General features: G+C 37.3%; 1 protein-coding gene across 2 annotated transcripts in view; it reads right to left on the bottom strand.

Moving 5' to 3' along the window:
- CTSS (cathepsin S) overlaps window positions 1-26,045 on the bottom strand; it is a 328,334-nt gene that overhangs the window by 123,444 nt on the left and 178,845 nt on the right. For both annotated transcript variants that reach the window (XM_044080053.1, XM_044080052.1), the window contains exon 4: window positions 20,725-20,874. In XM_044080053.1, coding sequence (XP_043935988.1) covers window positions 20,725-20,874 — 150 coding nt within the window. The remainder of the gene's footprint in view (window positions 1-20,724; window positions 20,875-26,045) is intronic.

The raw sequence follows: 26,045 nt of genomic DNA, 5'->3' as shown, positions 1-26,045 counted from the left end.
TTATTTTATTCTAGAGGCATATATTGCCATGAACATTTTATAATCTACATTTAATAATGAAATTGGTCTATATGATGAACATTGTGTTGAGTCCTTGTCAAGTTTTAAAATTGAGGATACTAGGGTCTATTTCCAGGATGGTGGTACCTTTATAAGTCCATTAACTATTGAAAATACTTCTAGTAAAATACTCAAAAGTATCCTTAGTCATTATTTTCTGTAGTTCAGGTATTATACTGTCATTTCCAGGTGCCTTATTGGGTTTTAATTTATTCATTTGAATTTTGAGTTCAGACATTGATTTAGGCTTGTCAGTTATTTTATTTGATCCTCTAGAGAGAAGGGGAATGAAGGTCAGCAGGACTAAGACAGAATATACATGTGTGAATGAGAGGGAGGATAGAGGAATGGTGAGGATGCAAGGAGTAGAGGTGGTGAAGGTGGATGAGTTTAAATACTTGGGGTCAATAGTTCAGAGTAACGAGGAGTGTGGAAGATAGGTGAAGAAGAGAGTACAGGCAGGATGGTGTGGGTGGAGAAGAGTGTCAGGAGTGATTTGTGACAGACGAGTACCTGTAAGAATGAAAGGGAAGGTCTACAAGAGGGTAGTGAGACCAGCTATGTTATATGGGTTGGAGACAGTGGCATTGACAAAAAGGCAGGAGTTTGAACTGGGTGTGGCAGAGTTAAAGATGTTAAGATTTGCACTGGGTGTGACGAGGGTGGACAGGATTAGGAATAAATATATTAGAGGGTCAGCCCAGGTTGGAAGGTTTGGAGACAAAGCCAGAGAGGCAAGATTGCGTTGGTTTGGACATGTGCTGAGAAGGGATGTGGAGTATATTGGGAAAAAGATGCTAAGGATGAAGCTACCAGGTAACAGGAAAAGAGGAAGGCCTAAGATAAGGTGTATGGATGTGGTGAGAGAGGACATGCAGGTGGTTGGTGTGACAGAGCAAGATGCAGAGGACAGGAAGAAATGGAAACAGGTGATCCACTGTGGTGACCCCTAATGGGAACAGCCGAAAGAAGATGATGATGAAAATAGTAATTTTGAGGTAAAGGTAACATAGAATGCAAGTTAATTAATACCTTCTTACTATTTCGCACTTAATTTGAGTGTTAAAATCAAGCATAAAACAACATTTATCCAGTATTTCTTACACACACACACACACACACACACACACACACACACACACACACACACACACACACACACACACACACACATGAACTGTGTATAAATTGTCTCCTGAGAGAAAAGGACGGGAAAGAAACATTCTATTAGAACCTGTTCTGTGAGAGGGAAATATCACTGTCAGTAAACTTTCATTCATGTCACACTGAGAATGAAGGCTGTATAAGTGGTTAAAACCAACCTGCTCCCTGATATTTACAAGCCTATTCTGTAACACTTCTTGTTATCATTTTATTTTTTGTTATACGTATTTGGTGCATACTCTCTTTCTTTTCTTTTTTTTTGGATATCTATCCTAGCAGGGGAGGGGAGAACAGAAGAATAACTGACAGGATTCAAAGTGAAATCCCAAATCTTAAAACACAGAAATTGTCTTCACTACTGTATTTCTTCTCTCCTACACCTCCCCAGTGAATAAACTGGCACCAAACATCACGGATAAGACTATATAAGAAAAAAAAAAGAAAAAAGAAAGAAAAAAATAGGAAAAAAGAAAACATCTTCATACACAATGTATACGCTAACCATTTTATCACTATATTAGTAAAGAAGCACTCATGAACAGCATAATATTCTGATATATCTTAGAGAAAGCACTTCCAAATCTCATACATACAACACCTCACGTATTCCAATCAACCATGACATGTGAATTAAGAGTTAAAAGTTAAAAACACCATAAACATTCAGTCCATTAAAAACACACTTTTTAATGTATTGTGAGTGACTTCCTATTATGTTATCATGAGCTATCAGTTTAGGATTTATGTGGCATATATATGAAGAAAGGAAACCAGGATGTATATGCAAACAAGGCTTATTATTAGATAAAGTTAATTTCTTAATACATGTTAAGCTGAGTTATATATGTAATATGAAAAATAAAATATAGAATATTAGCTTAGCAATATATATAGGAAAATAAAATGTGGCATTTATTTACATTATAGCGAAGTGACTTCTTGTTTCCTTCCTTTCACCTATATCTCCAGTAACTGAATTGGTAAACTTTGTCATGGAGAAAGAATTTTGTTATTAAAACAGTTAACATCAATCTTATACTAAAGTTAAAAGGCATTTGTCCTTTAGTTACTTTTTTTTCTCATTGGATTTCTGGGTACTTACTTCTGCATGCCTCTTCAAAGCACCATTATTCCAGTCCATATCTTCAATTTGGTCTAGAATTTTTTTTTTAAATGACAGTGCAGACTCTGGGTCTTTAAAGTGTCTAGAAGGAATATTTTGAGCCTGGTAGTAAAGAGCAAATGCATCTTAAACTGTTTTTTTCTTAAGTTCTTTTATAAGAGTAAAAAAAACTTTTCTTTTTGGTCATCACAGCATTGGAATAGTCATTATCAGATCTTATTAGTTTGTCATCCAGTTTAATAGGAGATTTGGACCAGGCTGTTGTGAGTATTAGCTGTTTGTCTTGAGATGAGAAGAACTTAATAATAACTGATCTCAGTGAAAAGTGAGTTTTTACCAAAGTAGAAACTAGACATCTGTGTGCTTTTTCCATACCATATAAAAGATCTTCAGAGAAATTCAGAGTTTTAGGTAGCCAGGCAGTAAGAAAGTTAACTATATTTTCTCCTTCTATTTTTTCAGGCAGTCCAAAAATATAAATGTTATTTCTCATGGATCTGTTCTACAAATCATCAGTTTTGTTTAGTAATAAGGTATTCAGTCGCAGTAGAAATTCACCGTTGTTTTCACCTTTGGATACTCTGCTTCTATGTCATTAAGGGCATCTTCCATTCCAGATATGTAAGTTTTCTGTTTTTTTTAAATCTTGTGTAGTTGTTCCTTCTGTTTGGTACATTTTTCTTTAAAGCTGTTAAGTTTGTTATTGATTCTGACCATTTTTAAAGAAAGTTCTTGTATGTTATAAAGAACCGATTGGAGTTATTTCTTTAAAGGCAAGTCCTGAGAGATTGTCTTTGAATGAGTCATTTCACAGCTACTGGCACAGACCTTTAAAATTAATAATTTGACAGGAAAAAATTTCAATATTTAGAACTTTTTTTAGATAATATCCTTCTACATAGTATCAGGTAAGTGATTTTGTTCAAAAAATTGGTTTAGGATATAAAAATATTGACTTTTCCACTTATGAATTTTTAAAGAATGACTATCTTAAGATTAGGGTTATTTTTGACATCCCTAAAATTCAAAATGATGCTAATAATCCCCCTTTTAGACCTATAGTTTCTGTCCATAATGGTACAACTGAATATATTGCAGTTTATTTGGATACCCTATTGAACACAGTGGTACAAAGTTCTTCTTATTACTTACAGAATTCATGGGCTTGTTTGTATTAATTAAAAATTGTCAGTTTAAAAAGATAGGAATGATGTTCATAAATGCTGATGTTATATATTTATACACAGTTGTTGATTGGAAGAGTGGTATAGAATTTGTTTGAATATAAAGTAAATTTATCAGTTTTCACAATTGTAAAATGAATACTATTTGTTTACTGTTGGAAGTAGTTTTGGCTAAAAATTTGTTATGTTCCAAAATGAAATTTATCAGCAGTTGAAAGGTGTAGCAATGGGTGCCAGAATGGTACCTGTTTTTGCTAACCTTGTTATGGCCTGGTGGGAACAAGATTTTTTGATGAAACATTCCTTATTCCAATATATTAGTTTTTACAGAAGATATATTTGTGATTTAATTTTTATTTGGAATGGCACATGGGATGATTTTTTTTGTATTTTTGAGGCTATTAATAATAGCACTATTTTTTTAATTTATGATTAGTGACAAAGGGTATCATATTAATTTTTTAGATTTGATGATACATTTAAATTTAGATAATGGAATATTTCATAGTAATATATTTAGAAAATCCACTTTTGTTAATAATTATTTGCATTTCAGCAGCATAGACTTTATGAAATGGAATGCTGTCAGAGGACAGTTTGTTAGACTGAGCAAATTAATTAGTGATAATGATGTTTTTATAAAGGAAGCAAGTATTTCAAAGAATTTATTTACTGAAAGAGGTTGTCCAGCTTATAAATTATTAGATATTCATAATGAAGTCATTAATAGTATAAACTTCAACCCATTTTGCATTGTGGCTATAAAGTTAAGCCCCAAACTAACATAGTTTCTTTCCAACATTCATTTGCATTGCCCATGAGTATTGATATGGATCCTATTAGTTATATTATTGAAAATAATTGGGAGATTATACAGGGCATCAATGATCGCTCTTATGTTGTGTGTTTTTTAATTTAGCTCAGTATTTGAATAAGTCTCTAAATCATTCTTCAATTGAGAGTTCCTGACCATATGGTACATATAGTTGCCAAGCTTGTAAACAATGTAGATATTTGTCCAACAGTCAAACTTTTATTATAAAATGTACTGGTTAGATTGACATCAAGGGTAGATTTACTTGTAAGTCAAAGAACATCATTTACTTATCTCGTGATACCTGTTGGGTGTTGTCAGAAAGAGTTTATGAACATGTATTAGCCATCAGAAAGAAAGATCCAAAGAATGCTTTAGCAAAGCATAGTTTATTGTGTGATACTTTTAAAAAATTAAGCTTTTTTGTTTTAGACATTTTATATTGTAGAAATAAGCACTGGACTACAATCAAACAAAGAATTTAATGACCAAAAACATATTAAACAGTAAGTGCTTTCATCCTGATAAGACTTCTTCAGACTGAATAATGTGACAAAAAATCACTAATTATATACACAATCAATTAAGATCACATGATTCTAATTAAATAACATCAACACTTCAACCCGTTCCTTTTAAGGAAAGCAACAAAATCCTTCCTATCATTTAACCTGGGTGGATGGCAAGCATTTAATTTCACCTGCCAAACATATTCCAACCACCTCCATTCTTCCTCAGCATTAAATTTCTTATAATAACATAAAACTTCATCCAATACGCAAAACTTAAAATCAGTTTTACACTGATTAACCTTGTAATGTTTCCCCAATACATTGTATCATCTCCAGTTATTACTGCATACTTGTGCTCGTACACTCTATTTTATATAATTCCCTAGTAGTATAACCTACATAAAATGAATTGCATGACATACACAACACTAAATACACTATGAATTTAGACTTACAAGTATATCTACCCTTCAACTCTACCTTATAACCACTAATACAAATCTCTTTTACATCAGTCAATAAATAACTACATAAATTACAGTTGTGACATTTGTACATACCAGGACTGATACACTTTCTCTGTGGGGGGTTTAATTTACTTTGAAATAAATTCTTAAAGCTCTTCCTCCTCTTCTGTACAAACACAGGAGCATCCCCTACTGCTTTAATAACCTCAGAATTACATTTAAACAAATTCCATTTAGCAGAAATAATATTTTTATAGCCCGTGTATCCAAACTATTGGTTATTTGCATAGAAGTTTTAAAATCTACTTACTTATTACCAACTTATTTTTGTGCCCTACCTTTCCTTCTCTCTTTTATTTCATTATATTTATCCATAACTATATTCTCAAGGTACCCCTACTTATAAATTTATGACATAAAGTGGCACTTTCTTTCTGAAAATTTTCATCTTTATCTGTCAACTCATGTACCCTCATCAATTGCCCCTTTACAATATTCATTTTAATTTTCTTGGGGTGCATACTCTCGTAGTGTAAATAAGCATTGTTTTGTACAACTTTCTTATAAATTGTAGTCATCAATCTATCCCCTCTTTATAAACAGTCACATTTAAATAGTTAACATTATTGTGACTATAATTAGAAGTAAACTTCAAAAAGGAACTCACATTGTTTAAATGTAAAAATTCACACAACAGATCCACACCATCTTTCCATACAAAGAAGGCATCATCAATAAAGCGCTTAAAGAAAACAATGCATTTCATATAAATGCTTTGGAAAATATTACACTTTTCTCACCCATACATAAAAAGCCAGGGGCCATAGCTGCACCTATCACTACTCCATTGACCTGATGGTACAACCAGGTCTGTATTAGAACATTAAATGGTGTAGGCAGGGGGGCAAGCCCCTCTGCACCCCCCACTACTTAAATATACCAACATCGAGACCACACTACATTGAAGTAAATGGAAATCTCCCCTTACGGAGATTTCCATTTACTTGTTCGATGGTTGGCAGTTTCTCTATTCTCGTGTCGACAATGTCAGATTCGACATTGTCAGCTTTCGAGAATCTAATATAGACCCGGTACAACCTACCATTAAATTCAAAAAAGTTATAACTTAAAATTAGATCTAACATCTCCATTAACAAGCTGACAGCATTTATAGAGAATTTGCCAGATATAATTAACTCAAACCTTACCATTTCCATCCCTCCACTGTTAGGAATTACAGTGTACAAGGATTTAATATCCAAGGTTACAAGTAAATATTCTTTCTACACCCTTAAAACTCCAGTTTTAGATTTAAAATCAAAATAATATTTAATATAACAGGTACTAACTTCTACTACTTGTTGCAGATGTTTATCAACAAAAAATGGCCATTGCTTCTATCTTGTTTTTATTACTGGCCACTATAGGCCTCATGGGTGGGTCAGCCAAATCTTTGTGGAGTTTAGGCAAACCAAAAATAAGACATATTCTAGGAAATTCAGTTACCAAAAAGTGCCTAATCTGTTCAGTAATACGTCCACTCAGAAACCATTCCTCTGTTTGAGCATCTATAACAGAATAAGCTTTTTTCACTTCACCAAAATATGTTACTGTATAAAATTCAAGATCAGATAGCATTTCATTCATCTTAGATACATACTTGATCCTATCTAATATGACTAAGGCATTCCCTTTATCAGCCTTCGTTATTAAAAGTTCGTCATTTTGTAATAACTCAGTCAATAATTTATTTTTTTTGAACAGTTAAATTGTAATATCTATTCTCTATTCTGTTATTAAACAATTCAATAATCAGATGTTCTCGTATCATTAGAAAAAGCTGTAGTTCCTTTTTGAGAGGGGGATTGAAAGTACTAGGTTTATAAAACAGATTAGCAACATTGTTGTCTTTAGGAAACAAAAACTTAAAATTAAGTTTCCTGACATACTCTCTCAAATAATTAATTGCATCACATTTGTTCGCCCTCCTGGCTGGTACAAAATTCCAGCCTTTTTTAAAAATATTACACAATTCATCACTTAAATCTAAACTGGAAAGATTTACTGTCTTAAAGGAAACATCAACAGAACCTAGTGTCTCTAACGATGACTGTTCTTTTTCCAGCTCTTTTTGAAAAAGTTGTTGTTCCTGGATGAAGTGTATGCCACTTGTGCCCATATCCTGCTCTGATTTCTGTTCTGCTGATAAACTCTTATTGGCTGGTTGCTTGGCCCCATCTGAAAACCCGGCCCATTGTTAACAATAGGATTTCCTACTGTTTGACTTTTGTTCGTAAAGCTGCCATTATTTTCAGTACTGGAAACATTTCTCTGTGCAACACGCTTGGATCTGTGTATCGCATTCTCTTCTACTCCATCCTCCTCTATTCCAGCACTTCCTGCTGCCGATACCTGTTCCTGTGACGTATGTGACACACCTCCTTCTGCTAATTGGTTATACACTTCTCCTACATTTTATATTGTGGAGATAGTGGTGGTGAATTAACCAGTATGCTTGAGTGTAGGGAAGTAAGGTGGCAATTTTTTTTTAGACACAGACAAGCATCCAGGTCTTAACGAGAACATTAACATCAAATGTTTGTTAAAAACTGTACTTATTTTATGTTCTAGATGTTTGTATTGCATATAGATTATTTTTACTGTCTTTTATCGGTCTGTTATGAACGTGTGACATTTATGTCAGCTTTTAAATAGTTGGTGGTTTTGCATTAAATTTGGTCTGATGAAATTCTTGATTGCAATTAAAGAAAGAAAGTGCTTACCAGTAAACCAATATTTTCTTCTTGTTTTTTACTGGCAGATTTTGCGGTTAATTGCAAATTGCATCTGTGGTGTTTTTTTAATTCGGTTTGTTGGTCTACTCCATTGGCTGTTTCTATGCTTTTTAAGGTTGTTTGACTGCAGCAACTCAAAACAGTGGAAAGAGATGATTCTAAAATGTCAGTTTTAATTAAGAAATTTCAGAATGTTCAGAGAATAGCATACAGGCAGTGGAGCTAAACAGTCTCATATTTGAAACTAAACATTCGCACATTCATACACAGCATCATTTGCATGTTCTTGAAGGCAAATGCATGTACAGTTTTTAAATCCATAATTTGTGTGCGCGTGCACAGCAGAAGATTTGTATGCTTGAAAGTAAAAACCTTGTACAGTCAAGTAGAACAATGATGACATAATTCAGTGTAAACTAGCAATGATGTAAAGAGAAATAAAATGCAAGAAGCCACAGGAAAGGCTAATGCAACTACAGACAATAATGATATTTTTGAATGTTATACTAATTTGGTCACTGGTATGGTCTGCATTATGGGTCAATATAGCATTTTAATGCATACAAGTCCTAATACATAGAGTATGAGGCTAGGGAGACCCTGGCAACAATGAGTGCCATATGAAAAAAAAAAAAAAACAACTGCAAACTTCCCTTGATAAGATCATCATTGGATACAAGATTATCATTCCATAAACGTGTATATATGTACACCACATCAATGGCTTTTGAACGTGGAATTACCTTTTGTTAATTTTATAAGTCTTTCTTAACACATACAGCCCCTACCACGGCAGATTCCACTAACTGTAGACATGACAAGTTTCACTAATTTTGAACTTATCAGCATAATAAGAGTGAAGAAGCTAGCTGTTCACAGAAATATTGAGCTCATCAAAATCTTAATGTACATCTTATTGGGGTGGATCCAAAAATAAGGTTCAAGCCAAAAAGCATACATGTCCTATAGCAAATGCAAATCAGATCAAACCAGGGTAGCATTAACAAAACACATTTTTAGCAAAAATAAATAATACAAACTTCCTTAATGAGGTGCTCATAAGAGAAGGGTCATTGCATTTAAAAGACATTGAACTTGTATATCCTTAAGAGATGACATGTATATTTCCGCTGATACCTTATCAAGGAAGATTTGTAAGTTTTTTCAGTATAGCATTAAGTGAAACACAGAATGTGCACTGTTGTGCATGTGCCGAGAAGAATTCCATTTGCATTAAGGTTAAGAACTGATTGAAGCTTATGAAACATTTGGAGGATGTAACAGTGAAACATACAGAACTACTGCATTGCTTAGCTTTATTGCTACTGTATTTAAATCAGACAAGATTAGAATCTGCACAGAACCACAAGACCCAAATAAAGTATTTTTAAGACAGCATTTTTCACTTCAGTCAGTTGAAGAGACTGTATCCATGATTTCAAAAGACAAACATTTTTCAATGTTTGATGTAAAGTAGGAGTGTTTTTTAATGATCTTGATAGTTACATACGTATACATTCAACATACCCTTTGGAAAAATACACATTCTTTAGAATGCCTTTTTCTTCAGCAATTGTTGTCTTCTAGGGAGCTGCTGCACAGATTATTGAGGGACTGGAATATTGACATCACTGATGACATATTGGTGGGATTAAAGCCAAATAAAAAATGATGATATCAAAGGTCCAAGCAAAATAGAGAAAATAACCTTACCAAAGGTAATGCTGCCCACACAAAATATAATGAACAGTAAAAATGGCAACAACCACCACGAAGTATAGTCCAAGGTTTAATCACTTTAAAACAGTATAAAATGACATAAAAACAGAGCAAGAATACTGGTGTGTAAGCGCGTTCAGGCTAATGCCCTTCTTCAGACAATTTACTAAAAATTTCAAACAGTTCAAATAATGAGTTACAGCCAATCAGAAATCAGTAATTTATCTGTCTTTTCTTTAAGGCTGGCTTAAGGGGAATGTCATCATTGAGTCCTGGAAATCTGTGAGCTGTTAACTCTATAATCCATCTTGATTCCTGATACTATATTTCATTCACCAGGTCCCCCCCTACTTAAACTCTTATGTATGCTCTCTATAACTGTGAACTTAAAATTATGTCCTGGAAATTGATGAATGTGTTGATATAAAGCATTGTGTTCATCGTGTAGCCTTATGACAAACAAATGATTCAATATACTATTTTTTAACATACAATTTGTCTTCCCTACATAAAATCTTACACATGACTTACAAATAGTTTATATATATATATATATATATATATATATATATATATATATATATATATATAACATTCATAGTCCTACAATTAGCATATGTATTAAAATAATTTTCTTAGCAATGGGGTGGATAAATGTGGTTTCTGTATTTATATATGAACATACCTTACAGGAACCACATGGTCTGGTTCCCTTAGATCTAGGTTTAAAAAGGGTCACCTTACTACCTTCATGGCATAACAAGTCTTTTAAATTCCTATTTCTCCTGAAGTCAAACATTGGCTCTTCCCCTACAACCCCCTACAAAGGACGTACAGCTGGGCAGGGTGTGAAGATTATGTACGGGTGAGAACAAGTTTACTATGGAACTGAGCAACACGAAGCATAATTTCATAGAAAGAGAGTATAATGAATATAAGGTAGAGGGAGTCATTCAGAAAAGAGTGGGACAAAGGAAGGACAAGATCTGCCCTTGGTTAACCCATGACCGAGAGGAATATATTAGGGTCAACAACCCCAAAAGACAAGAGAACAAAATGAGGCTGATGTTTACTTACTGTAACAATATAGATGGTGTATGTGATATAGTAAGAAATAATTGGAAAATTCTTCTTACTGATGATAAGATAAAGAAGGTTGTAGGGGAACAGCCAATGTTTGGCTTCAGGAGAAATAAGAATTTAAAAGATTTGTTATGCCATGAAGATAGTAAAATTACCCATTTTAAACCTAGATCTAAGGGAACCAGACCCTGTGGTTCCTGTAAGGCATGTTCATATATAAATGCAGAAACCACATTCATCCACCCCATTACTAAGAAAACATATTATTTTAATACATATGTGAATTGTAGGACTATGAATGTGATCTATATAGCTATTTGTAAGTCATGTGTAAGACTTTATGTAGGGAAGACAAACTGTATGTTAAAAAATAGAATATTGAATCATTTGTCTGCCATAAGGCTACACAATGAACACAATGCTTTATATCAACACATTCATCAATTTCCAGGACATGATTTTAAGTTCACAGTTATACAGAGCATACATAAAAGTTTAAGGGGGGGCTGATGAATGAAACAGAGTATCAGGAATCAAGATGGATTATAGAGTTAACAGCTCACAGATTTCCAAGACTCAATGATGTCATTCTCCTTAAGCCAGCCTTGAAGAAAAGGCAGATAAATTACTGATTTCTGATTGTCTGTAACTCATTATTTTAACTGCTTGAATTTTTTAGTAAATTGTCTGAAGGGCATTGGCCTGAAAGCACTTACACACCAGTATTCTTGCTCTGTTTTTATGTCGTTTTATGCTGTTTTAAAGCGATTAAACCTTGGACTATACTTTGTGGTGGTTGTTGCCATTTTTACTAATCTAATCTAATTTTTAATAATCTTCCTCCTTCACTCAGGACAATCAGTAATCCTGCTTCCTTCAAAAAAATCCCTCAAATTACATTTTTCCTCTCAGTGGCTATGCTCCTGTACCTCACCAAATAACCCCAACACCTGATTTCCTTCTCACTCCCCTCTTCTCCTTTGTACCTTTTTGACTCATTTCTGCCACCTCGACTAACTCTGACCTGTCACCAGCTTTCTACCCAGAAGTCAACTCTGATCACCTTAGAACTTAACTTTCACATCTATAGCTGTCTGTAATACATTTTGTCACGTCTGCCTTTACTTTTCCTCCTGTGTCACACTACTGCCCATAATGCTTGATTCTACACATTAACACAGTTTTACTCTTGCACATAGTTAAGGATTTTTGTATGTAATTAACGGAATGGCATTGTCCTATGTTTCAACTTCTTGTTTTACTTTTGCATGCATCGACATTGTTCTATTACTTATGTATGTATTACTGTGGAACTTATTTATGTAATACTGTGAAGCTTTTCTCCCCAGGCCTCCACTGAAAATGGGCTCTTCCTAGGCCCAGTGGACTTTCCCGGTCAACAAATGCAACAAATAAATAAATAAATAAATAAATAAATAAATAAATAAATAAATAAATACTGTTCAAAAATGATGATTTGAGGAAGTTGAAGGATAGGCTGAGACAAAACAGAACAAAGGGAAATCCCCATTATGTGTCACTAATGTTGGATATATAGATCATATCTTGACTTACAAAGGTGTGCAACTTGATCCACAGAATGTAAGAGCACTAATCCAGATTAAAATGCCATTGTATAAAAAGATGTGCTAATATATCAGGAATGGCTCAGTACTTATCCAAGATAATTGTAAACCTAGTCTATGCCTCAAGAAAATTACTTGAGAAGGACAGAATTGCTTCAGAAGCAGAAACAACATAAAAGTTTCACAATGCTAAAGAAACTGGTGATAGTCTCCAACTCTTCTTTATGATGATGTGACCAACACAGTTGTATTGCAAGGATATATCAGTCATTCTGGTAGGTAAAGTAATGCTGCTGTAAAAAAAGAAACTAAACTATGGCACAAGTGAAATATGCTTAGATTGAAAAGGAACGTCTAGCTGTTTGTGTGTGTGTGTGTGTGTGTGTGTGTGTGTGTGTGTGTGTGTGTGTGTGTGTGTGTGTGTGTGTCACTGATGTTTTATATACATATGTATGAGAGATAAGTCCATGAGAAGACAGACCATATGCCAGTACTAACTGTTTGTTTGAAGTGTCTACATAAAGCACCACTATGTCCTCAAAGAGCTGCTGACTGTACAGAAGTTTTACTTGAAAATTGTGAACAGCATAGTTAGAGAGATACTGTGGAAGAGGAGCTGGGAAAAGTCACAAAGGTAGAGTTGAGACAGGCTCAGCTTGCAGACCCTACACTAAGAGGCTTGAGGGAAGTAGCTAGGGAGACACCTAATCTCAAGGAAAAGGGGAGTCTCTATATTGGAACAAGGCATTACTGTATAAACAGTGGACCCTTGAGGGAGGGCTAGAGGGTGAAGTAATACAGCAATTGGTAGTGCCTAGAGCCTACCATCTTGCACTTCTAGCCATAGCCCATGACATTCCTTTTGCAGGTCATATGGGCATAAAGCATACCAAAGATATATTTTGCAGAACTTTTACTGTCCTGTGATTGCATGGGATGTAATAGGGCACTGCAGGACCTGAGAGCAGTGCCACAAAGTATGCAAGGCAGGACACAAGGTCAAGGATCATTTTATGCCTTTGCCTGTGACTGAGGAGCCATTTCAGAGGGTAGCTATGGATATTGTGGAGCCTCTGAGTACCCCAAGTTCCACAGGGAAGAAGTATATCCTAATGGTAGTAGATTATGCTACTAGATACCTGAGGCAGTGGCTCTGTCCTCCATTGAGGCAGAGAAGGTGGCAAATGCTTTGTTAGAGATTTTCAACAGGGTAGGTTTCCTGAGAGAAATACTGATGACAGAGGTGCCAGTTTCATGTCAGATCTACTGGCTTGTCTGTGGAAGCACTGTGGGTGAAGCATCTATAAATCACCCACTACCATCCCCAGACTAATGGTCTTGTGTTGAGGTTAAACTCTACACTAAAGACCATGCTATGGGCATTTGCAGACCAGTTTAGGAGAGAGTGAGACAAATATTTGCTCCATCTGCAGTTTGCCTACAGAGAAGTACCTGAGAATACACAGGTTTTTCACCATTTGAGTTGCTGTATGGCCATAGTGTGAGGGAGTTTTTAGATTTCATTTGTGATGAGTGGGAGGCTGAGTGTGAATCCTGCAAGGATTCTGTGTGGCATATGTTCTAAACCTCAGGACAAGCCTTAGGAAGCTCATGGGCTTGCCCCAGGAGAATCTGTCAGGAGCCTAGCAGCAGAAAAAGGTCTGGTATGACAGTAATTCTCAAGCCCAAGAGTATGCTGTGGGACAGCAGGTTATGGTTCTCATTCCTGTCAGTCATAATAAGCTACAGGTAGCTTGCAAGGAACCCTTCAAAGTGGTAAGAAAGGTCAGTGATGTTAACTACTTGGTAGAAATGCTAGGCAGGAGGCAGGGGCACAAATTGTACCATGTTAACATGATGAAACCTTACCATGATAGGGAGGCCCTGGTGTTGAGTATATGCAGTAGGGGGCGGGAGGAGTCTGAGGGGGCTATATGGCTACAATGAGCCAGCCAGCAAAATGACAAGTTACTATGGTGGAACCTAGAATTGCAGGCATATGATATGACAGTGCAGCACTGTAGTGGGGTCAGCAATGCCAACGGAGATGGGATCTCAAGACAGGGTATAGGTTGATGTATTCCCAGATAGGCTCATTCCTCTCATGCAATGTTTCTCAAAGGTCACTTGAAAAAGTAGCTTGAGTCTTCAAAGGAGTGAGAGATGTGACAATGTGAGGTATTGCCAGCTATGCCAGGAGAAGTAGGGCAGTGAACATGTAACATATGCCATCACAACTAGCTGGAATTTTGTAAAGAAGTATATGTTATTTGAATATCAAACTGATTTGTACAGATGCTTGTGTTAAAATGTATATGTATTATTGTAACCATTGAAATGTATATATTGTAACAGAGGATACTGGAAGAGAAGAGGTTAGTCTCAATCTGCCTGACTTTGGAAAATAGTAAGAAGTTAAATTACTTAATTTAGGCCATAAGGATAGTATCTTACAGTTCTCAATGCAGCAAGAGACAATAAAGTCTGTAGTAGGAAACTTCCTGCATTGTCACTTGAGTGAACTAATTGCTACTGTGGAAGGGTGGAGGTTTGAAATTGTTTTATGACTTCTAGGAGCTGCAGCAGATTCTATCAAGGCTCTGTGTGTGTGTGTATTATTGACACATAGGTGCTAAATCAGTTTCTAACACTGAGGCAATGAGGGCGTTGGATGTCAACCAGAAGTCAGATGATCAGATGTATGTGATGTCATTCTGTAATCCATCACTAAAAATAATATTTAATACTAGGTGAGACTGAAGTCTCAGAGCACTCTGTTCTTGTAACCTGACAAAGAAGGATATCTCATATACTTCAGCTTGCCTTGCTCTAGTAAGTAACAATGGAATAATAATTATTTAGATCAGTCAGGAAAATATAGTGAGATTAGTTAAGTATTGCTTTTCTGTAACTTTGTGAACCTCTCCACCTGTATTATTTTTAATATTTCCTGTGATTGAAACTGTGGTGTTTTTTTTTGTAAATAGATGTCTCATGTCCTTTTATTATTTATTATTAAATATATTTAAACTTTTCATTGCGGCCGGTCCTTTAGAAAATATTTTAACCTTTGAGAGTATTTATATTGATTGGTGACACTGTGGCCACTCCTGAAATCCTGTCTGTTTGGTCAACATTAACATTTATATTAATAGTAATTTCACTCAGTATAATTGGGTACTCTTGTAAGAGCCTCAGAATACCTGGGCTTGGTGTGTCTGGTGGCAGTGTAACTACCTTATAGTCTGGGCAGAAGGGGGTATTGCTAGTAAATCTGTACCAGCCTTTCTCAGGTGTGTGTGTGTGTGTGTGTGTGTGTGTGTGTGTGTGTGTGTGTGTGTGTGTGTGTGTGTGTGTGTGTGTGTGTGAAAATCAAATCTCAAAATGTGTGTGTCAGCTCCTTGGAGCAGGGACATGAAGCACTGGTTTCACAGAGATGGTGCTGAAGGACTTGGCTTCTTAACTCAGCTGAGGACTCAACCATACAGCTGTGTCAGTGGGGAGTCTTACTGGGGAGGGAGAAAGATAAAGAAACCCAGACCCTGGACTAAGTGCATTCCCCGTGTGCTCTAAAGGGAAACTGTGCTTGATGTAGACAGCTGCATCTGGAAGTACTGGGCGTATCCCTTTTTGTTCCAACTGAATGTCCCTTTCTAGTGCCAGTGGCGAGGATTCAGGCTCCTTGTTTACTGGCCCAGAACAGGAATGTCACACATGTCACCATGGATAAAGTGCCTCACCATGTCAGGGGAAGGTACAGGCCACCATCTGTGCCCCTAAAATCTTATGACTTACCTAAACTTACTAGAGGTGCTCCCCATCCATTCAAACACCCTATTCATGGGTGACTTTAACTACCCTACTATAGACTAGGAAACATACACTGCCTCAAACTCACAGCACAATGCTTCCTGTATTTTATTAACACAAATACCCTGGAAAAAATAGTGCATGCACCAACCACAGGATCAAACATACTGTTTCTGGTACTCACCAACATGGGAGAGCATTGCAGCACCCCCCTCCTCATGCCACATCCTTATTAGTGAGGTAAGATCACAAAGCTCTCTCTTTTGAAGTAAAAATCAACCTAGAAAACCCAGCTAAACCAGTAACAGTTAGGAATTATTGTATTGTTGATTTAGTGTAGGGTGCTTCATTCTGAGGAATGTAAATTAGTTGCTTGATTCTTTTCAGCTAAGACTGCATTTCTCAAATCAGTTTCCTCCTCCAAAATGAATACAAGAGACAAATTGCTCAATCTGGACTAAGATTCTGCTTTGGATCTGGAATGTGTTAGAGATGCAGGATTACAGTGACTTTCACTTACAGGTTTGATCCATGTCCAGGTAGGTTAGCTATAACTCATCTTAATGTATTTGGGCCTGGGAGTCATCAAATCATCCTTCCATTTTTAATAGTGATATCTTTCCATGTACTTTGACGGAGGCTCTAGTGAACTCATTGTAAGGAAATCTACGCTTGATTCAGATGATCTTGATAATTACTGTACAATCTTTAGCAATTACTTTATTGGTAAAATTATTAAGAAGTTTGTCTATTTGCTTCTTAATTTTATTCTATAAGAATATTGTGTTTATGAACCATTTCAGTCCAGTTTCTTCACAGGATGCAACACTGAGACTGACTTTGCTGGGATTATGAATAACCTTCTCATAGTTCTTTTTTCCCTCTCCACCATGTATCATTCTGTCCAGCTAACCAGTGTCCCTGTCTATCACCAGGGCTACCTGCTTCTTCTTCCTTCATTGGACTTCACTGATTTAGCTCGAGCTGGCATGGATATTAAGGGCATCCTGCAATGTAGTGGTGGTAGTAGTGTTGCTGGCAACTGCTTCTGATTGCTGAGGGGGCTATGACCTACCCTTATTTCTCTGACACCCTACCCCTGCATTTTTCAGAACATCCTAGGACCACTCCCCTTTGTGGATCATGCCTTCTGTCAGGGAGCATTAATGATGAATATCCCATCTCCAGATGGGCATGCCAATCCCTCCTTGCTAGTGTCTCAGATGCCTGAGCTGCTAATTGAACCTTGGAAGACTGGACTATAGTTAGGGTTTTATCCTTCTCTGCCATGGCACTGGCTACCTCCTTGTAGTCCTTTTTTATCTGTCTTCAGCATTTGATATATTTTTTAGACCACCTGAGGGTGTAGGTCCTATTTATCCAACCTCTTCCTCCTTGTTATGAGGAGAAAATGGACAAACATAAAAATATGAACTGGATAGTCCTGAAAAGGACTATTAGGAGGCTACAGACCTTAAAAAAAATTTAAGAAACATTTTTTTGCTGATCTAGCCCACTTGAAGCCTTAAAAACAGTAGTTTAGTAATTATGTGTTGATGGCTGCTTGCTTTCTTTCAATAAATAACAGAGACCATTTATAAATTGAAATCCAGATCATTGTGGATGATTGTTCAGGATAGTTCACATTTTTCTAGTTGGGCATTTTTACAAGCAGGATACAGATGTAGAAATGTGAACCACCATGGCACTGAGTTTGGCTAACATAGTTATGGGTGAATGTGAACAGGAGACCATCTACTACACTGACTCCCAAGAGCACATAAGATGCTATTATCATTTTATTGATGATATTTTCATCTTATGGGAAGGTGCTGTAAGTAGGTTGCACTATTTTTTGACACCATTAGCAGGTCATCCTCAGTTTTGAGGTTTACCACCTACCACATCAACTTTATTAGTTTTTTGGATCTTACCATATCAAAAGACCCCAATACCAGCATATTTAGTTTGGTCTCTATAGGAAACCAACCAAGGTAAGCATGCTGTTTCACTTTGTCAGCATGTACTACCACATTTCCAAACATAATATGGTAAGTCATAAGGTAGGAGTTTAGCCAGAGTTTTGAAATAATTCAAAGTTTTCACCAAGAACATCATTAACCTGCAAAATGATTTCTAGCTAGAAGAAGGATGTACTATGACATTCTGCAGCCTGTTGCAGCATTGAAATAGTGCAATGACCCATCTCTATAAGACCCAGTAAGTCAGCTGGTTGGCTGAAAGAACAATCCGTGATAATTTGGTGAAAGCCGAACATCTAGTCTGTTGCAAGAGAGGCCTAGGTCAATCATAGCTTCCATGACAATTAGATGAAAGCCAGACACCCAATCTGATGAAAGACAGGTTCAGGCCAATCACAGCCCTCCTTCAGTCTCAAGCTCCACCCTAGTGATCCTAATTTTATATAAGTCTTCATCTGTTAATGTACAAAAAAGCAGTCATCCATCATCATTAATAAAAGATCTGTATTTCATCTTATAAATGGTCTCCATGCTTTCTTGAGAGAAAGCAAGCAGCCATCAACATAGATTACTATACTGCTCTTTTTGAGGATCCAAGTGGGCTAGGTCAGCAGGAAGTTTCATTTCCTAAAATTCTTTTTAAGGTTTGTAACCTCCTAGCAGCCCTTTTCAAGACTATCCATTTGGTATTTCTATGTTTTCAGCATTCGATATATAGTACCACAAAATCTTAATAATTCATCTATAGACTTACTGTGGTGCCTCAGGAACTGTTCTAGATTGGTTTGCTTCCTACTTTTCTTGGCATACCCAGTGGATAGCTTCTGGCACATTCTCTTCATCCAGATACTATATCATTTCCAGCATCTCATATGGATCCATTTTTGAGTCTATTATTGTTTTCCCTGTATATACTTATATTGGTTGAACTCATTTGTGTGTGAGTGTGTGTGTGTGTGTGTGTGTGTGTGTGTGTGTGAGTGTGTGTGTGTGTGTGTGTGTGTGTGTGTGTGTGTGGGGGGGGCTTCAATATCATTGCTTTGCTGATGCTACCCTAATTTACTTCTCCTTTCCTCAGGATACAGTGTCTACTATGGATTCACTAGGCAGTGACTTGCAGTGCATCCAAAACTGGATGAATTGCAGTCACCTGAAATGCATCACCTCTAAGACAGTGGCCATAGCTAGTCACAGCATCCTTATGCAATCAAACTTCCCATTTCATTGTTCCATCTTTACCTGTGCTATCAATACCTTAGAGTTTGTTGAGAAGGTGAATCACCTTGTTGATGACATACAGTAAAGGATCAGGTGTCTTCAGTTGTCCGGTCATTCTGTTTCAATCTTATGAACATTCACACATCAAACATTGCATCCCATCTCAGGACCCTAGAATGGTGTTGCATGATTTGGTCTCATCTATACTGTAATTCCTTTTATCTAGGTGTTCCTGACACAGTAATTGGTTGTAGCTTGTGCAGATTGTTACAGTCCATTTACTTATTGGTAAATCTTATTACAAACATGTTTTGCAGAGCGTGCAGTGGTTCCCAGTAAAGTCTTATTTCACCTTTGAAGTTCTTGTGTTAGTTTACCTAGGCCTGTATGAGATGGATCCTGTACAGTCTTGTAAGATCTTTCCATGTCTCTTCCCTTGCATCTGTTACAACTTCTTGTTGCTAATCTGAAATCTGCTGGCAAGCATGTCTTTTGTTAGCAGACCAAAAATCTGGAATCTTCTCTCTGATGGTTGAAAAAAATTTCTCTACTGGTAGTTTTGGGAAGTTGCTGAAGACCCCTTCTTTTTTGGCATAAAGTTTTAGCATAGATTTTATTGTTTCTTTGGTTTGATTTCCAGACAAATCTTTTTTTTTTCTAGAGTGTTTATTTTTTTGTTGCAACAGTATTTTTAACAGCACTTTATAAATCTGAATTTCAATTTTACTTTTGGTTGAAGCAGCGTTTATCAAGTCATATTTCCTTGAACACAACTGATCAAAATGTGGGTTTCCCGAAAAGGTTTAGTCAGATAATGTAGACTTTTTTCCAATTATATGGCACCTAGGAGTTGCTTGTAATTTAGTGTGTGTGTGTGTGATGTGTGTGTGTGTGTGTGTGGGGGGGGGGGGGGTGCAAGAGTCTCCTGTTGCACCAAGAAAAAGTGCTGACCTTTTCATGTGAGTTATCATTCACAGTTTTGCCTGGTAAAATTATATTCACCAAATTCCTCAATGAAAAATGTACCACACCATTGTAATCTGTTTCACCAAAGTAAATGTGTATAATTTATTGCTCATAGCTCTTGAAATGCAAAATAAGTTAGCAGGTGAAATTTTGTAATTATGTGTGCAATTAGTGTTTAAACAAGTACTCAGAGTAAGCTAGGCTTGTACATTCTATATGACTATACATCATTAGTACTTACCTGGTTTTTAACACCTGTTACACAGCCCTTTAGCCTCCAGTCCACAGAAGGGCTATGGTTAGTGGTTCCTTTGGGGACAAATTTTGTATGATTGCTCCTGTGGGTTGGAGGGATAAACCCCATCATCTGAGTAACAACTTCTTCAGTGGTCTGTAAATAAATACAGGAAGAAAGCATCATCTCTACCCAAGAATAATCATATGACGTTAAGAGTATATAATTTTACTCCATTATTTCTGAACTTTAGTAATCAACTGGAAAGACTGCCCACTGATGCCCCTTCTAAAATTAAAAGAAAACATTATCACCATAGAGACATTTTTGTTTCCTGTTGTAGATGCTAGAAATGAGACAGGGCAGTTTGCTGAATCAAGTAATTCATGCCTGGTAGCAAAGTTAGTGATATTGTTTTGACAAAAATCATTCTAAGAGCAGTACATTTTGCCAACCTTGCTGCCGGAGAATCAACATTCTGTAAGCAGCATAACTAAATTCAAAAGATTGTAATACTCATGACTCTTTAAAAATTATGGAAGCAGACCTGTCTGAAAGTGTCAATGTAAGAAGCTATACCATGCCCCCTTTTTCTTACTTAATATAATCAGCTCCAAGGGTAATGCATTTTAAGGAAAATGGATATTTCTTAGGTTCATAGGAGGTTACTAGACTATTAGCCTTAGGGTCTTTATAAGCCAAGCCATGTTATACCCCTGTTCTCTTACTGATAAAGTTGTATGGTCTATACTTGCAGCCCTTGTCTATGATCAGCACCGACTGCTCTTATCCAAGAGGGACATAGGTGACAGTCCTAGAGTAACTTTATAGTCTCCCATCCAGTTGTCTAAGTTACGCTTAAATAAGGTCATTGAGGAGCTTTGTTTTATGTGAATTGGGAGTTTGTTGAATTTTCTTAGTGAGAAACCACTGAGGTCTCTCCAGCTGCTGCAGGTGTTTTGTGAGGTACATGCAGAAGGGAGCATTGTTCTCTGTTAGTGGTCTGATGAGGGATTAATACAGGGGAGTTACAACAGACTCTATATTACCATGTTGACAGAGTTGTTTATCGAATGCCTTACATTGATACATGTACATCGAAATATCTAAATGTCGAACGGCCACAAAAGTGATTTTTTTTCCCAGGGGAAAAAAAATTGCTGGACCGTTGTCAGGAATTTGCTGTTTCCTCCACTATAGTGCAATCTTGGAATTGGTATATTTAAGTAGGGGTGGTGTGGGGGCACAGCCCCCCCATCGGAAGTGGTGGTAGGGGGAGCTAAGCCCCCCCCTCTTAATTGTGTCTGTCGGTTTGTTTTTTGTTGGTCATTGCTTTGCTTTTGTGGGCATTCGACATTTAGGCATTTCGGTGTACATGTGTCGATGTAAGGGCATTTGATGTACAGCCCTGTCGACATGCTAATATAGACCCAACAACATCCTTAGCTCTGGATGTGATGCCCTTACTTATGAGATGTGCAACGTAGTAGGCCTTTCTTACCACTGTGGATATATGGTGATTGAAGTTAAGGCTGCTATCAACCTGTGTTCCCAAATCTCTCACCACAGGGTTTGAGCTAAGGGGGGGGTACTGTTAATGTAATGTGTAAGCCATTTTTGCACTATGTAAACATTGTTGGGGGACTCAGTGATTGCACCCAGTTTGTAGTCGTCTGCGAACTTGGTAAGCCACAGCCTATCTATTTTCACCTGGACTTCTGAGAAATAGATTCTAAACAGTAGGGGGCCCAGCACAGATCCTTGTGGTACATCACTGGTAACTGGTCTGTTGGTAGAGGAGGAATCTCTAACTTGGATTGTATGCGTTCTGTCTGTAAGCCAGTTGACTACCTACCTAGTGACATATGGGTTAATTTGCAGCTGGGTGAGTTTCTCAATGAGGCCTGAGTGGGGAATTTTGTCAAAAGCCTTGGCTAAGTCAAGATAGGCTGTATGTATTGTTTTGCCTTCCTCCAGGGTCTTGATAACATTCTTGAAGAAGTCCACCAGGTTTAATAAGCATGATCTACCCTTAACAAAGCCAAATTGGGTCAGGTCAAGAGTTTGAAGGTTACCTATGTCTTTGTTGATAATGTCCATTATAATTCTCTCCATGGCTTTGCAGATAAGGCTGATTAGGCCTAAGGGTCTATAGTTCCCAGGTCAGTTGATGGACCCCCTTTGTGCAACAGAATTACTTTTGCTGTTTTCCAATCTGCTGGGAAAAAGCCAGTAGTTAGACTGTGGCATCTTCCAAGTTAAGCAGTACTTCCAGTTAGTGGAGTTTCCGATTTAGACTCCTAGCATTAAGCCGCATAACCTTGAGTTTGTCTCTAATGGATTTTTTTACACGTGGAATTTTGTCGTTATGACATTGCCTAAAAAAGGCACTGTGAGGGATGCAAGTACATTTGCCAGTAACCAAAAGCCAAGAGAGCCATCTCTGGCAAAGCAGCGTGGTCTGTCGACCATATCTTCTCAGGATGACAGATACTGGATCCTCCTGAATTGACACCAGAAGCTGAGCCAATTGTTGAAGTCAAACATTTTTTATTTATATTGAGGCATCATCCTGGGTGAAGGTATAATGCTGCTTAGGTCTAGGGACACACCAGCCTGGGACACATAATCTGAGAGCTCAGTCATGTCTCTCTTCGTATAGTCCAGTGTGGTACATCTCAATTCATTCACTCCAACATGGACTATGACAGAGTCATGATGATACTTGTTGAGGGACTTGATTGTGTGTGTAATCTGACAGATTCTGACACCTGACAAGCAGCAGACCGTGACCTTCTCCTTGTCCAGCCTGGTGAGGGGGACATCTGTGTGTCTCACTATGGAGTTGCCTATGACCAAGACATTTGGTTTTGAGGTGTTTTGCCTTAGGGGCTTATTGGCTAAGACGTTGTGTGCATTATTATGTGTAATGGATTCTGTTGGGTCTGCAGTGTGTGCAGTAGGTTTGCGCTTGGGAGCTTTGTGATCTTTGGGTAGGCTTCTAACGAGTGCCTCTGCGTATGTGGGTTTATGTTTTCTGAGCTTTTTATGTGCAGCAGGTGAAGTGTGTGTGCTGACAACCTGTTTGCTATCTGGTGTGTTGTTATGTGAGAGAATTGATTCCAAATTCATAGTATAGATACAGCTCTCACATGTTGTATTTGTTTGTTTTAGGAGTAATTGGTTGTCAGTATACATGAGGCAATTGCTACACTGTCGCAGGATCCCCATGCCAATCAGGCTGGATGGAGAAATGGTGTGAAACTGTCCATCCATTATGGTAGGTATATACTGCAGTAACTAATGGGGAGTGGGCTAGATGGACCAGGTTTTGTTGTATGACTAACAAAAAGTGGCTATTCTATGGAGGGCTAGAGGTAGAAAACTGTGTCAGTACTTCACAATGCACAACTGAGTTGCTCAAAGGGTAGCAGCGCACAACTGTTTTATGCATAGTGAAGCAGGGGAACATATGAGGGTTCTCTAGCTGATATCTAGGGAAAATTGTCTTTCTAGGCATTTGCTTCTATGCAGTGATATACACAGCTGTGCTAATCCCTGTTGCACAATGCACAGCTATGTGAGGCTTAAATACAAGTGAAGTTAAATGATTTTAAAACAAAGTAACCAATGGGAAACCCCAAGACTGAGCCTTCTTCCAGCAATCACCAACTCAGATAGGTCTTAGGCTGCACACTTCTGCCACAAGGGTGCAGGGCGGCCTGCTTAATGTAAGATGGTTGGTTTTAGTGCTCAAGTGATACAAAATAGTCTAGATTCAGCAAGTCTGAATCTAGCCTATACTATAAAATGCAGAAGTACTAAAAATTCAAAGTGCAGAAAATCACAGTCACAACAGAAAAAAAACAGCTTAAATAAAGCAGCAATTCAGTAAAATACTGCTCTCAAATGCTCTCAAAGTGCATTGTAAGCTTTAAAAATACTTATTTTTTCAGCAGATTTCAATGGATGCCTTGGATTTAGCCCCAATTCACTCCAGATCTCTGGCTAAAGTCACCAGACTCTGAGCAGCTCCGGTAAACTGATCACAAACCAACACAAACACAAGGCTTAAATACAAGTAAAGTTAAATAGTTTTAAACAAAGTAAACAAAGAGAAAGCCCAAGACTGAGCCTTATTCCAGCAGTCCCCAACTCAGATGGGTCCTTGGCTGCACACGTCTGCCATAAGGGTGCAGGGGGGGTTTCTTAATGTAAGATGGCTGGTTTTAGTGCTCAAATGATACCAAACAGTCTAGATTCAGCAATCCTGAATCTAACCTATGGTATAAAATGCAGAAGTACTAGAAATTCAAAGTGCAGAAAATTGCAGTCACAACAGCTAAAACAGTTTAAATAAAGCAGCAGTTCAGTAGAATACTTCCCACAAGAGTGTAGACCACAAACCTTCATAGGGTTAAATGACTGGTCTGGAACCCAATTGCTTAAACCAGAACAAAGATACTTAGAATAGCAGGCACAATAAGCCTTCATCAGCAATTCCCAGCTTAGAAGGGTGTAGGCCACACTCTCCTGCCACAAGAGTCTAGACCACAAACCTGCTTAATATAAAATAACTGGTTTGGAGCCCAAGTACTTAAACCAGAACTAAGACACTTTCAGAATCACAGACACAATAAACCTTCAACCAGCAATTTCCAGGTTAGAAGGATGCAGGCTATTGTCTCCTACACAAGGTTTAGACCGCAAATCTTCCTAATGTAAAATAACTGGTTTGGAACCCAAGTACATAAACCAGAACAAGGATACTTAGAATAACAGACACAATACGCCTTCACCAGCAATTCTCATCTTAGAAGGGTGTAGGCTACGGTCTCCTGCCCCAAGAGTCTAGACCACAAACCTTCTTAATGTAAAATAACTGGCTTGGAGCCCAAGTGCTTAAACCAGAACTAAGACACTTTCAGAATAACAGACACAATAAGCCTTCAATCAGCTTAGAATAGTGTAGGCTATCCTGTCCTGCCACAAGAGTTTAGACCACAACTTTTCTTAATGTAAAATAACTGGTTTGGAACCCAAGTGCTTAAACCAGAACAAAGACAATTAGAACAACAGACATAATAAGCCTTCACCAGCAATTCCCAGCTCAGAAGGACAGATGCTACCCTCTCCTCCCACAAGAGTGTAGACCACAAACATTCTTAATGTAAAATAACTGGCCTGAAGCCCACGTGCTTAAACCAAAACTAAGATGTTTAGAATAACAGTTACAATTTAATCAGGCTACTAACAAGCAGTAATAAATGCAGCAGAATAAATGCAGTTGAAGTCTTTCTTCATTCATAGTGACTATTACCAAGAAT

Source organism: Protopterus annectens, chromosome 8.part0 (assembly GCF_019279795.1).
Source record: "Protopterus annectens isolate FY-2018-M chromosome 8.part0, PAN1.0, whole genome shotgun sequence".
Taxonomy (NCBI): domain Eukaryota; kingdom Metazoa; phylum Chordata; order Ceratodontiformes; family Protopteridae; genus Protopterus; species Protopterus annectens.
This window is presented reverse-complemented; position numbering and strand designations above follow the sequence as displayed.